At 49.9% G+C, this 14,181-nt stretch overlaps 1 protein-coding gene across 1 annotated transcript in view; it reads right to left on the reverse strand.

Moving 5' to 3' along the window:
- Positions 1-10,387: 10,387 nt before the first annotated feature.
- The window catches only part of GRM6 (glutamate metabotropic receptor 6), a 15,002-nt gene continuing 11,208 nt past the window's right edge, over positions 10,388-14,181 (reverse strand). The window contains exons 7-9 of the mRNA XM_032156075.2: positions 12,508-12,563; positions 11,629-11,940; positions 10,388-10,595 (exon numbers count right to left, since the gene is read on the reverse strand). Coding sequence (XP_032011966.1) covers positions 10,398-10,595; positions 11,629-11,940; positions 12,508-12,563 — 566 coding nt within the window. The 3' untranslated portion in view covers positions 10,388-10,397. The remainder of the gene's footprint in view (positions 10,596-11,628; positions 11,941-12,507; positions 12,564-14,181) is intronic.

A 14,181-nucleotide genomic window follows, 5' to 3' on the forward strand; every position in this document is an offset into this window, starting at 1 on the left:
TGAGCCAGGGCCAAGGCCTGCAGCCAGCTCGAGTCTCATTCATCTCAGCTGCGGCTCCAGGAACTATGCGTTCAGCAGCATTAAGTGCAGCCTGAAGGCCCCTATCTGAGAAGACAGTGCACTCCCTGAGTTCACCTCCCGTCAGGCTTAGGTTTTCATGAAATTAGTCCTCCGAGATGCCTGTTCACTCATCCCTGTCTGGGAAGGCAAAAAGTCAGTCACTGGCCTATTAGATATGCCAAGGCTGACTTGAATATATTTATGGTACTAGTACTTGGCCAGGCAGTGGCTTCATTGTATTTTACTGTAGGATTAGGAGCTCACTACATGGCCTTCTCAACTAGGGGAGTGGACATTGCCTGGGTCCTAGTCATTCTTTTCTCACGTGGATGATACTGCTCTCTACGTGGGGAATTCTAACCTGCCCCAGCTCAACCCCTAAAAGTACATTTCTGAGGACCCTGCAATAGGACTTTTTCAGCCACAATCTTCTCTACCAGCTGATCTGTGTAGTGTTAGACATTTCAGTAGTTACTTAGAGGGAGTTTTCTGTACCCCACCTTCAGCTAGGTTAATCCCCAAAGAACCAGTGTTTCCTAGGGAGAGCGGTTCATTCCATACCTTGCTTTTCTAGTCCTAATGGCTGTGTAGACGTATCCAGCTGTGACAAGATGAAGGACCACGATTTGGGACTCTTCAGGGACAGACTTGGCCACCTGGTGATGTGCCACCTTCAGCAGCTCTGTCTTCACACGTCCAGCCTGCGCCTGCTTCATGTAGTGCACAAGACTGTTCTGGCACACCACGACCATGACCTTCACATGAGGCTGGTCTCCCCGCCCCTCACCTGGGCCATAGAAAAAGGTAAGAGCCCGAGAAGCAGCTCCTGGCCTCTCCTCCCACCTCAGAGCCTTCCGAGACCCATCACAGTGCCAGCTCCGCTCTGCCTGGTTTGAGGAGGGAATTAGCATCTAGACTGATAGGTTCTTCATTTCTATGGGCTTCTGGGAACAGCCACTGAAACTGCCTCCTCGTTACCGAAAAAAAGAATTTGCTTCGGATTTCCCCTTTCAGATTCCTCTGCCCATCTCCTGCCGGGTGTCCCTCATCTTCAGCTGACTGATTTGTCATCTGGGTTCTTTCTCCCTGCCTGCCTGTTTGCCTAGCTTTGATAGCGGCCTCTCTAAGACGTTACCTTCCTCCATATTCACTAACTGCTTCTAGAACAGCGTTTGTCCCTGCGGCAGACTCAGGCTTCCAGGTTACTGTGCCCGAGCCTCAGAGTCTTGGAACAAAATTGCTTTAAACTGAATGCTTTTGGTGGAGAAAACAATTTAATTCAAAATTAATCCAAGAACGCCATAGCCTCCCCCTATCGGATTCCTCTCCTTAACTTTGCACTTTGCCCCACCCTCCCCTGTAGCACTGGCTTAGTCAGCAGTACAACATGCAGACATCAGTCTCTCACCCTCCTCTGTCTCGCAGTTGGAGGGCTCCCTGCTTCTTGGCCCACCTCTACTCCTGCTAAATATATCTTTGGCAACTTAAATATTTTTATAACAGTTTGTGAAGGGAAAAGAATGCAAGACTTGGTTGTTTCTGATCACTCAAGGACCTCTCGGCGGTGCTGATGGTCCTCCTCTGCAGGTGCCAGCACTGGGTGCTACTCACACTCCCTGTGTTCCGTCTGCCACCCTGTGTACCACATGTCACTGTCTTGTTTTGCTTTCAAGCGATTCTCCTGCCTCAGCCTCCCAAGTAGCTGGGATTACAGGTGCGCAGCACCACGCCCGGCTAATTTGTGTATTTTTAGTAGAGACGGGGTTTCACCATGTTGGTCAGGCTGGTCTTGAACTCCTGACCTCGTGATCCGCTTGCCTCGGCCTCATCACTATCCTTAAAAAATTGTTGACAATAATTATTCATCAGTGTGTCTTTCTGAAAATAAAATGAGAAAAGTGCCCAGTTTCTAAGATGTACAAGTTGCATTTTTGTCACCTGGCTATCTAGATGACACTAATACATGGCCAAAAGCATTCCAAGTGTTTCTGTCTGTAGCCAGCCTGGCCCGAGCCCCCGACAATGACCATCGAAACCCCACGTGGTCCTCGAAAGTAGAGTGTTCATGCTGTGGAATATAAAGAGCTGTACCCCCATCCCCGGGGCTGACAGTTCACATCTGAGGGCATGCCTGCTACCAGATGCTATTGTAGGAACTTTGCATCTGTTCATTCATTTAATCCTCACAATTGCGTGAGACAGTTACTTCCATCCTGTTTTGGGTTGTTATGAGGTTAGTCAATGAGATGGAGCCAAAAGAGGCAGAGGAGAGGCTCAGGGTAACAAATGTACTCACTATTCCTAGAGACAGGAGGCAGGGCAGGCCACACAGGGCCATGTGGGCGAGGCACCTGAGTGTTCAGGAGGCAGAAGACAGGAGTCTGCAGGGAGTAGGGGAAGCATGAAGTCAGAGCCTTTCTTTGGGTGTCTGAGGGAAAGGCAGGGTGGGTGAATGGTTTAGACTGGCTAGTTTGTGTCATTTCAGTAAGCTCTAAGCTATAAGGATGGGGGTGTCCCTAGATGCCTGGTGCTCGGCCTGGGATGATGAAGGCAGAGGAATGTTGCTTCTTAGCCTTTCTAATGGTTGTTGTTGTTGTTGTTGTTGTTGGAGATGGAGTCTTGCTCTGTCGCCCAGGCTGGAGTGCAGTGGCGCGATCTTGGCTCACTGCAACCTCCGCCTCTGGGGTTCAAGCGATTCTCCTGCCTCAGTCTCCTGAGTAGCTGGGACTACAGGCGCCCGCCACCATGCCCGGCTAATTTCTGTATTTTTAGTAGAGACAGGGTTTTACCGTGTTAGCCAGGATGGTCTCGATCTCCTGACCTCGTGATCCACCTACCTTGGCCTCCGAAAGTACTGGGATTAGAGGTGTGAGCCACAGCGCCTGGCCTCTAATGGTTTTTGTACTTACCATTACTGCATGAGAGAGAGGTTCACTGAGCACTCATTATGAGCCAGGCACTGTGCATTGTTCCTACATTATGCCATGAAATTTCTATAAAAACCTTCAGGTTTGTAGGGATGGATGATTACCTACCAGCTAGATATGAGTATCATACTTACTTGACAAACAAGGAGTCTTTGACTTAAGTAGCTTGTCCAAGATCACAGCATTAGAATTAAGAGAAGGGTTTTAAATGTGAAGGCTCTGTGATAGAACCCAAACCCTTACCCGATAAGCTGGACCACCACGATGCTCAGGAATTGGTCACTCTGGCTGCCAAATTTCTGCTCACCTCTTCTCTCTCTTCCTTTTTATTCTTTTCCCAAAATATAAGGACACATCAAAAGATGTTTCTGGCCGGGAGCAGTGGGTCATGCCTGTAACCCCAGCACTTTGGGAGGCCATGGCAGGCAGATCACCTGAGGTCAGGAGTTGGAGACCAGCCTGGCCAACGTGGCAAAACCCCGTCTCTGCTAAAAATACAAAAATTAGCCAGGCTACTCAGGAGACTGAGGCAGGAGAATCACTTGAACCCGGGAGGGGGAGGTTGCAGTGAGCTGAGACCACGCCACTGCACTCCAGCCTGGGGTATAGAGTGAGACTCTGTCTCAAAAACAAAAAAAAGATGTTTCTAAGAATGCTAGTGGTGCATGTTTGAGAGCAGTATTACTCCAGTGAATGAATGTGACCACTACGACTGTTCTGCATGGAAAACACTTTCTAAAGACACGTGTATAAAAGATGTTTCCAAGAGTGCAGCTTGGGTGCGTGATTCAGAAGTGTTGTCTCAATGAATAAAGGTGTCCACTACACTATTCTGCATGTAATATACTCTGAAAAGACACGTGTACAAAAGATGTTGCTAAAACATTCTCAACACAGTAGCCAGAGTGGTCCTTTTAGTTCGTCAGACCCTCTGACTGTTATTAAAACCCTCCAGTGTCTCCTCATCTCACCCAGAGTAAACTAAAGTCATTGATTTTAGTGGTCTTGGCCTACAGGGCCACACATGGTATACATACCACAGTGCCTCAGGTGACGGTTAGCTTGATGTGTCATCTGGCCAGGCTATGGTACCGAGTTACTTAATCAAACACTGATCTAGATGTTGCTGTGAAGGTGTGTTTTGTAGATGTGGGTAACCCCTACAATCAACTGACTTTAGGTAAAGGAGATTACCCCCAATCGTCTGGGTGGGCCTCTTCCAATCAGTTGAAGGCCTTCAGAGCAAAACTCTCTCTATATATCTATATCTAATCTATATCTGCGTCTAATCTATTGATCCTTTGGGCTCTGTTCTCTGGAGAGCCCTGACTGCTCCACTCTGCTGCCTTCCTCACATTTTCTCCCCTCCTCACCCTACTCCTCCATGCCACTCTCTTTGCTGGGTCCCCAAAACACCAGGCCGACCCCTGCCCTTGGGCCTTGCACTTGCCACTCCGCCTGCAGGAGCCCATCCCCCAGATATCCCCATGGCTTGCTCCCCACCTCCTTCAGATGAAGCCTGTACTGGATTGCCCTATTCAGAATTGCAGCCATCCCCCGCCAGCTTCCCCATTCTCTGTACCCTGCTCTGCTGTTTTCTTTTGTCCACAGCACATCACCCTCTAACATACAGTGTCATTTATTGGTTAGTTTTGTATGTTGTTTATTGTGTGTCTCCACCACTAAGGTGCAAGTCCCATGAGGGAAGCAGTTCCTGTCTATCTTGTCTGCTGATGTATCCCATATGCTTAACACAGAGTAAGCACCCAAGGGTACATGTGGGACCAAAATGAATAAGCAGTCTGTGGGGGGCAGTGAGGAGGGGCTAGCTGGGAGTGAGATGGGGTCCTGGGACTGCTCAGCTGTGGGGCTGGGTTAGTGAGTGGGGTCTGTGTGGCAGTGATTGGTAGGACTGAGAGGACCAATGATAGGCTTATGGGGCCAGCAATTTGGGCACCTCTGCAGGGTGCATTAAGGAGACTCTGGCTTTCAGTGACTATGGGAGGAATGAGTATCTTGCCCAAGGTCACTTATCTAGCAGAGCTGGAGTTGACCTCAAGAAGCCTTAACCAAGACACAGTGCAAGGTCAAGATGTGAAAGTGACTTAAAGAAGTACACAGGGCATGGGCAAGACAAGGTCTGTGTGCCCTGGAAGTTTTACCTGTCTTATCTGTCTGTAGACCAGAATGGGAAAAATAACTCAGATGTTGATACTACAGGTAAATTCAATATTTGAGAGCTCTGATCATACCCAATCTGGCAGATTGTATCAGTGAACAGTGCCTGGGGCCATGTTCCCCTAGACTAGTGTACCCTTTCTGCTATTTCTGTTAGAGTCTGCAGGTAAATTTGAGAATAAACCACAGCCAGATGGAGGTGACAGGAGAGGGCTGGGACCCTAGCAGTGGGACCACAGCACCACGGTGCCATGGAACAGTGATTTTTTTTTATATTACTATGTAGGATGAATAAGAGGGAAAAGATACAAGAAGCAGAAAGACTAGTTAGTATTCTGACAGAGTAATGGCTATAGGCTGAATATCTATGTTGCTCCAAAATTCATATGGTGAGATCCTAACCCCCCGTGTATGGTATTTGGAGCTGGGGCCTTTGGGAGGTTATGAAAGTAGAGCCCTCGGGAATGGGATTAGAGCCCTTATCAAAGAGACCCCAGGGTGCCCTCACACCTCCCACCATGTCACACCTCCCATCATATCACACCTCCCACCATGTCACACCTCCCATCATATCACACCTCCCATCATATCACACCTCCCACCATGTCACACCTCCCACCATGTCACACCTCCCATCATATCACACCTCCCATCATATCACACCTCCCATCATATCACACCTCCCATCATATCACACCTCCCACCATATCACACCTCCCACCATATCACACCTCCCATCATATCACACCTCCCATCATATCACACCTCCCACCATATCACACCTCCTATCATATCACACCTCCCATCATATCACACCTCCCATATCACACCTCCCATCATATCACACCTCCCATCATATCACACCTCCCATCATATGAGGACACAGCAAGGAAGTGCTGTTTATGAGAGACCCCAGGGTGCCCTCACACCTCCCACCATATGAGGGCACAGCAAGGAAGTGCTGTTTAAGAACAAGGAGGCAGCCCTCACCAGACACCAAATCCACTGGTGTCTTGCTCTTGGACTTCCCAGCCTCCAGAACTATGAGAAATGTCTGTTTTTTAGAAGCCACTGACTCTATGGTACTCTTTTATAGCAGCCTGAATAGAGTAAAACAGTAATCCACAAATGAAGGGGTGAGGCTTAAAATTTTCAAGTTCAGTTTTCTTTTCTTTTTTTTTTTTTTTTGGAGACAAGAGTTTCTCTCTGTTGCCCAGGCTGGAGTGCAATGGCGCGATCTCAACTCATGGAAACCTCCGCCTCCCTGGTTCAAGCGATTCTTCAGCCTCAGCCTCCCGAGTAACTGGGATTACAGACATGTGCCACCATGCCCAGCTAATTTTGTGTTTTTAGTAGAGATGGTGTTTCACCATGTTGGCCAGGCTGGTCTTGAACTCCTGGCCTCAAGTGATCCGCTCACCTCAGCCTCCCAATGTGCCGAGATTACAGGCGTGAGCCACCACACTCAGCCGAATCCCGTCCTTTCACTAATTTACTTCTCTCCACCCTTGCGTGCCTTTTGGAATTCCATCCAGCTGGTCAGTGTCTTCTTATCAGAGCCTCATTCCCTCCTGGTTCCTATCCCTTGCATTTCTTCAGCCTCTTCTCCACAGGGTGGAATGTCATTTTTGAAACTCCCCAAGCTACTTGTCATAACCATCAGTATTGTCCACACTACAGCAGTTTTTCCCCCGTCAAAGCCCAAGAGATGGAAAATATTTAGTTTGGAATTTTTCGTATTTAGAAACGAAGGTATCAATATAACAAAGAGTATTTGTGAAGCAGTTTCATTCTATAAAATGATGAGAAGATTCACTTGGAATCGTGCATTTTATTCCATTTTTGAAGAAGTTTTATGAAACACTATCTGTATAAAGAAGCAACTGAAGACCCAAATCAAACTTCTGGGAAAAGTTCAATTTATTGAGCAGGAAGTAACTGAATAAAGTCAGTTACCTGGACTCTTTACAGTAAGCAATGAATGTAACAAATTAAGGGGAAATTTCTAAAGAGCAAAAAGGATAAGAAATGTGACAAAGCTATAATAAATGTGTCAGAAGATTCACACAAGTGAGACAGCCTAAGAATATGGTTACTATACAGAAGCTCTTCTGTAGAAGTCTCAACACAGTGGACCACAGGCGAGACCTTATAAATAGGTGGGTAAAGCTTACATCAAAACGTAACCTTACTCTGTTTTAGAGCTCTCATCCCAGCGAGGAACACTGCAATTCTAATGGTGTAAGCGTGGAATAAGCCTCCAACCCAGAACTTCATTTTCACTGGGACATATAATTCATACTGGGAGAAATAATTCAAGGGCAACAAATGGGACCAAACCTTCGGTGCAGGTCAGCTCTCACTTGACATAAGAGAAACCACACTGGAAGAATGCCTTATAAATTCCACACATAGAAGAAAACCCACAAAACTTTGTTCAGGGGTCCAAATAAATTGACTGGACCTCAAAGAATTCAAACCCATGCATGCAAAAAAAGAGGAAAATCTTTAGGGAGCTGTCAACCTCCACCGAACACCACAGAAATGATCAAAGAGGCTAGGTGCGATGGCTCATGTTTGTAATCCCAGCACTTTGGGAGGTGGAGGCAGGAGGATCGCTTGAGCTCAGAGGTTCGAGACCAGCCTGGGCAACATAGTGAGACCTCGTCTCTACAAAAAATAAAACATTAGCTGGGTATGGTCATGCACACCAACTACTCAGGATGCTGAGGCAAGAGGATTGCTGGAGCCCAGGTCGAGACTGCAGTGAGCTATGATCACTGCACTCCAGCCTAAGAAACTGAGCAAGACCCTATCGCGAAAAAAATAATAAAAAAAAGAAATGATCACAGGCAGAAACCGTATGTACACACCAAGTGTGGAAAAGCCCTCTTGTGGAAGTCAGTTATTTGTATACATCAGAAAATTCGGGAAGGAGAGAAACCTTGTGAATGTACTAAATATAACATCTTCAGTAACAGAAGATGCCCCACTGTACGCAGAATGGTGCATGCTGTGGAGATAACCTGCAAGTAGACGGAATGTGAAAGCCACAGGAGTAGATAGGCCTCATGGTGCATCAGAGTTCCTGCTGGACAGGCCCGCAGGCATGAACGTGGCAGAGTGTGAACGTCGTCTGCGGGAAGCCAGGACTGTACACCGGAAACTTCACGCTGGGGAGAAATCCTCAGGGCAATCGGTGTGGAAATGCCTTTACTAAGAACTGCTTCTAATTCTGAATCACAGAGTTCACAGTGGCGAAAACCACATGAATGTAAAGCAATGTGGAAAAGTTTTCAGCTAGAAGTCAGAGCGCACTGCACACCAAAGAGTTCACACTGGGAGAGACATGAGAAAACAGCAAATGCAGGAAAATTTTCCCTTGGAGATCAGAGCTCACTGACCCTCAGAGTTCATACAGGAGAAGAGCCCTATACAATCACGAGTGTGGAACCGCCTTTGGCAAGAACACACACCCCATTACGCATGAGAGAGCCGCACAGGAGAGAAACCCGATGGAATAAACACATTCTGGAAAGCATTCAGCAACAAATGAAACGTCCTAATTCACACTATGGAGAAGCCCTAGGAACACAACAAATGTGGAGAAGGAGAGTGAGTAGTGCAACAAAAATGTCAGAGGAGAGGCTTTTAAGTTAATTACTTAAAAACTGCAGAAACACCTAGTCCCAAGGTCAAGACCAACTGCGCAGCAGAGAAGCTGTATGGGAAAGTTTGTGTGTTGGATAAAGTGTGGTTCACCCTCAAAACTAGCTCCAGATATCACAGACTAGAGAATGTATACTGATCTTAAACAGTGGTCAATTTAACAAATTTAAATTCTACCCCCAGGGACACAAAATTCCATAACTTAAACCAAGCTTTTTGTAAACACTATCAATGAAAAACAAATGTGCGTGCATCTGCAGCCCATGCCTCTTCCTCCCCAGGCCTGGTGCTCAGCTTGCAAATGGACTTCCCAGACCTATGGGGAATGAAGGGTTTCCATACCTGTCCTGAGCCATCCACTTGGGATTCACCCTCACCACGGCCACGACTCTCTGTCACTGCTCCCAACCTGGAACTCCTAAACCCATCCCCAACCCGAACACAACACAAATGCAACCCTGCTCCTTGTTCTCACATCACTAACACTACACACGTGTATCTGAATTTCTTAAGGTTTGGGGGGTTTTTGGTGGGCTTTTTTTTTTTTTTTTTTTTTTGAGACAGAGTCTCGCTCTGTCACCCAGGCTGGAGTGCAGTGGCGCGATCACAGCTCACTGCAACCTCCACCTCCCAGGTTCAAGCAATTCTCCTGCCTCAGCCTCCCAAGTAGCTGGGATTACAGGCACCCACCATCACACCTGGCTAATTTTTGTATTTTTAGTAGAGACAGGGTTTCACCACATTGGCCAGGCTGGTCTCGAACTCCTGACCTCAGGTGATCCACCTGCCTCGGCCTCCCAAAGTGCTGGGATTACAGGTGTGAGCCACTGTGCCTGGCCAAGGTTTGGGGGTGATTTAAGGGAGGACACACAGGGGAGGAAAACAGCTGTACTCTAAGTCTGACCTTGCCCAATCCTGGCGGGATGGGGGAAAGCCCATGGCATTGGGAATCTCATGGGGGTGCACCCCAGTTCCTCAGCTCACTCCCTCGCCCACTGCAGGCCCTTCCCATGCTCACAGGGGTCTCACCCGGGGTCTCTCCCTCAGTGCCAGAGGAATCCTACCCAGGCCTGCGTGCCTCCATCCAGATGCACAGCCCCAGGTCTCTTCTTGCTGGGACACCTCCTCCTCCACTCCAACCTCATGTTGCCTTCTGCGGTCTCCACGTTCTTCCACACTGCCCAATCCCCAGGTTATGGGGGTTGACTGGGGGGAGGAAATCTCCCTCAAAGCAGGCAGAGCCCAGGGCTTCATCATCATCTTTGGACTTCGGAGGAGAGAATAAGTTGAGTCCCTCTCTAGAGCTAGAACCTTCTCAGCGGCTGTTTCCCCCCATGGGTAGCGAGTCTGGTCTGTGATGAGGAAGCATGAAGCTCACATGCTGGGGTCGGGGCAGAGCTGGGTCCAGTTCCTTCTCAAGGCCAGCCCCCCGATGCGGAGCGTGGTCTTCGCAAACTCCCTGCTTCTGACTGTTCACTGTGGACCTGGGCTCTATATAGCTTCCACCATGAGGCAAGAGGAAGAAAGGAGAGGCAGCGAGCAGTCCCGTTCCCACCTGCCCTGCTACTTGTGGTCCTCTGCATCCTCACCCTTGGGTGGGGCTGCCACCGTGGAGGTGGCCTTGAGGCTCCACTTTCGCTTCTGCACATTCTGCTCTGGATGGAACAGGATGACGTAGGTTTTGGGTACGTAGAGCATGCCGAGGGACACCGATGCACTCAGGCTCAAGGACACGGTTAGTGTGGTTGTCTGGATGTAGATCTAGGCCATGGAAGAGGGGACGAGATGGGACTCAGCCCTGCGCTCCCTGCCCCGCCCCACACAGTCCTCACCACATACTCTGGAGCTGAGTCTGTTTCAGTTGGGGAACTGGGAATGAGCACTTAGACCAGGACAACAGTATGAGCAGAGCCCTGGCGCCTGAGGGGCTGGCAGCCTCCGTGCGGCTCTGGTGTGGGCAGGAGGGAGGAGTGAGGAGGGTTATTAACAGAGAGACACCTGGGGAAGCAGGAGCCAGAGCATGTCAGTGAATGAGCACGTTTCAAATACATACAAATGAATAAATGGGCAGAGACAGAATTCAGGAGCAGATGGGCAAATAAATGGAGGACACGTGCATAAAATGTTCTGCTGCGTACGTGAATAAATGATGCAGCAACGGGCTGACGCATTAATGGGGTGGCAGTTATAAAGCATGTGAAGGCTGGGCGCAGTGGCTCACACCTGTAATCCCAGCACTTTGGGAGGCCGAGGCAGATGGGTCACCTGAGGTCAGGAATTTGAGACCAGCCTGACCAATATGGTGAAACCCTGTCTCTACTAAAATTACAAAAATTGCCCAGGCGTGGTGGCAGGCACCTGTAGTCCCTGCTACTCGGGAGGCTGAGGCAGGAGAATCACTTGACCCAGGAGACAGAGCTTGCAGTGAGCTGAGATCACACCACTGCACTCCAGCCTGGGCAACAGAGTGAGACTGTGTCTCAAAAAAACAAAAAAAAAGCATATGAAGAACTTGAATTAAAAAAAAAAAAAAGCTAACTGTAACTGGGTGACAGAGTGAGGCAGCATCTCTCAAAGAAATGAAAATGATAAAAAAAAAAAAGTGGACGTGAAGAAGAGGGGTTAGAAGCTTGGATAAGCGAATGAATGAAGAAAGTAAGAAGGGAATGAGGGAATGAACAAGCAGCTGGATACGGGATAAACAAAAGCACAAACAAGCATTTAAGCTCATGAAGGAATCAACCAGCCAGACAGGCAGGAAACAGGCAGCGAGACCTCCTGGGGACCTCATTACCTTTTCAGCCGACTGGGCAGTGCCAAAGAAGATGGGCACGAATGCCAGCCAGATGATGCAGGTGGTGTACATGGTGAAGCCGATGGGCTTGGCCTCGTTGAAGGTCTCGGGCACGCCACGGGCCTTGATGGCGTACACTGTGCACGTGACCATGAGCAGGAGGCTGTAGCCCAGGCAGCCGATGAGAGACAGATCCGACATGTCGCACTTGAGCACCCCTCTGGCCTGCTCGGGGTCCACTGTCCGCTGCTCCTCGTAGTCAATCACGCTGTGTGGGGGCCGGGCCCCCAGCCATGCTATCACCCCCACCACCTGCAGGAGCCAACACTGCATCAGAGACAGCACTTTGCAGGGACAATCCATTCCAGCCCTAACAGAGGCCCCTGCAGGTCAGGATCCCCTGGAGGTCCTGGCCTATGGAGGGGATGCTCCAGCTCTTCGTGGTGGCTCTCAGCAGCACTCAGTGGAGAAGAGGGGATGGCAGCCCAGGAAGGGGCAGCCCAAGAGGGGTCCGTCCAAAGGCCCGTGACCTGGCAGCTGCAGAGAAGGGCTGTGCTGCCCGTGTATGTTGGCACCATCAGTGCAGTGTGTGTAAGGGGCAGCTTGGTGTCCTCTTCCTGTATTCTAGCCATTACCAGTGCCATTTACTGCACCCCTTCAAGGTAGATGGCTGCGGCCGGAAGCTCTGGAACTGAGGCCCTATTCGCATTGCCTCTCTAGCCTCCTCACATGTAGTGAGCTTCAAAATAAGGGCACGTCACAGGCAAGAGAAACAAAGGAGCACTCGGTGGGGAGGAGCAGGAATGGGAGCTGATGCTGAGGAGTACTGGAGTCTGTGCAGGCCCTCACAGGGAGGAGATGGAGTTCCCATTCCCTCACACGACAGGAAACACAACCTCGAGCCAAGGAAAGCTGGGGAACAGGAATGAAGCCACCTGCATAAAGCGGGACCCTGGAAGGGCTGCCCTACATGTTCGTGCGGGTTGTTCACTGTACAAGAGCGCCTGATTGGGGGTGGGGGGTGGAGCTGGAATCCAGCCTGCATGCCAATGCCGTGCTGAGGACCTGGCGCAGGGCCATGTGATCCTGCTGGAAGGGATGCTTTGCAGTCATCTGCCCACCCAGAAGAAGCAGCTTTTTGTGCTTCTCCCAAAGGCAGCAGACCCCTGAACAAAGGACCTTCCAAATAAGTGGATCACGAGGTCAGGAGATAGAGACCAACTTCCAAAATAAGTTTGGAAGTTCCTTCTAGAACAAGGCTCCAGGTGTGGAAAAAAAAAAAAAAAAAGTTGCTCATGAGAAACAAAAACGCAGCTCCAGGGCCGCACAGCAGTAACAACCAAAACGGCCCACAGATGCCACAGCCCATGGAGCTGAGAGCTATCGAGCATGCCTCACTCGGAACGGAGTCCTGCAAAATAACAGCAAATGAGCAAAGGACAGGAACGGGCTGAGCCCAGGAGAGGGAAGCCCCATGGCCGGCGCACTGGTATTAAGTGCAGGCAAATTAAAACCACAGGGAGATGCCATTTCACAGCCCGTCATGATGTGGTAGTCAGGGCAGAAACACCTAGTCCAGTTGCAGGCTTGTGTTTTTTTAAAGATCCCTTGTATCTGGAAAAGGGTACAGTGTGGGGCGGGCAATGGCTGAGGCTGGGGAGGAAAGCTGGGAGTTCCCAACGGGGTCTAAGCATCTCCACCTGGGGGTGGGGGAGCAGGAGCGCCTCAAGCCGGGACGTAGAGGGCTCCTTCTCAGGATATGTGGCACACGGAGACCCTGGGCCTGACCAGGGGACACTCAGGTCCCGTTATGCAGAGGAAGACCGGAGCACCTCCTAGTCACGGAGACGTGCATGACCCGAGGCATGTGGCCTGTGTGGAACCAACAGAGAAGGGGCTCGCCGGGAGTGGACAAGGCCGCGTCCAAACGGGTGAGCAGGTGTTCGCACTAGGCCATCCTCCACCTGGCCCTGAGAACCCAGCTGGCCCTGCAGTGTCACACCAGGTCACCCTCCCCAAGCCATCTGTCTCTCGTACCCTTCGCACAGAAAACACCCAGGGCGCCCCAGACCCCGAGAGTTGTCTCCAAGGCTGTAATAACTTTCCCGTCTTAGGAAAACCCCCCAAAGGAGCTCCATTATTCAATGGCCAGCACGAAACACCAGCCGCTGGATGGAATTTGATGATCCACTCCACGGTAAAATGCTGGACCCTGTGCCTCTCATCCACACTGCCCCAGTGAACAGGGTGGCAGAGACTCCCTTGTGGAAACCGGTCAGATAGCTCTTTGTCCCATTTCCATATGTGAGCCAAATTGTGGAAGAGCATGTTCGGTTTATGAAAATAACTTCACTGTTGTACAGAAAGATCTCTGGAGGCCCACACTCCCCACCTTACTGCCCTGTTTTCCTTCAAGGACCCAGCAGGGGAGATGGCGGCCCTAACTGAGCTGCTGTCACAGGAGGGGGGCTCCATTTCCTGTGGCCTTAAAAAAAAAAATTAGCTGGGCGCCGTGGCTCAAGCCTGTAATCCCAGCACTTTGGGAGGCCGAGG

The sequence above is a fragment of the Hylobates moloch genome, unplaced genomic scaffold, assembly GCF_009828535.3.
Source record: "Hylobates moloch isolate HMO894 unplaced genomic scaffold, HMol_V3 SCAFFOLD_6, whole genome shotgun sequence".
Taxonomy (NCBI): domain Eukaryota; kingdom Metazoa; phylum Chordata; class Mammalia; order Primates; family Hylobatidae; genus Hylobates; species Hylobates moloch.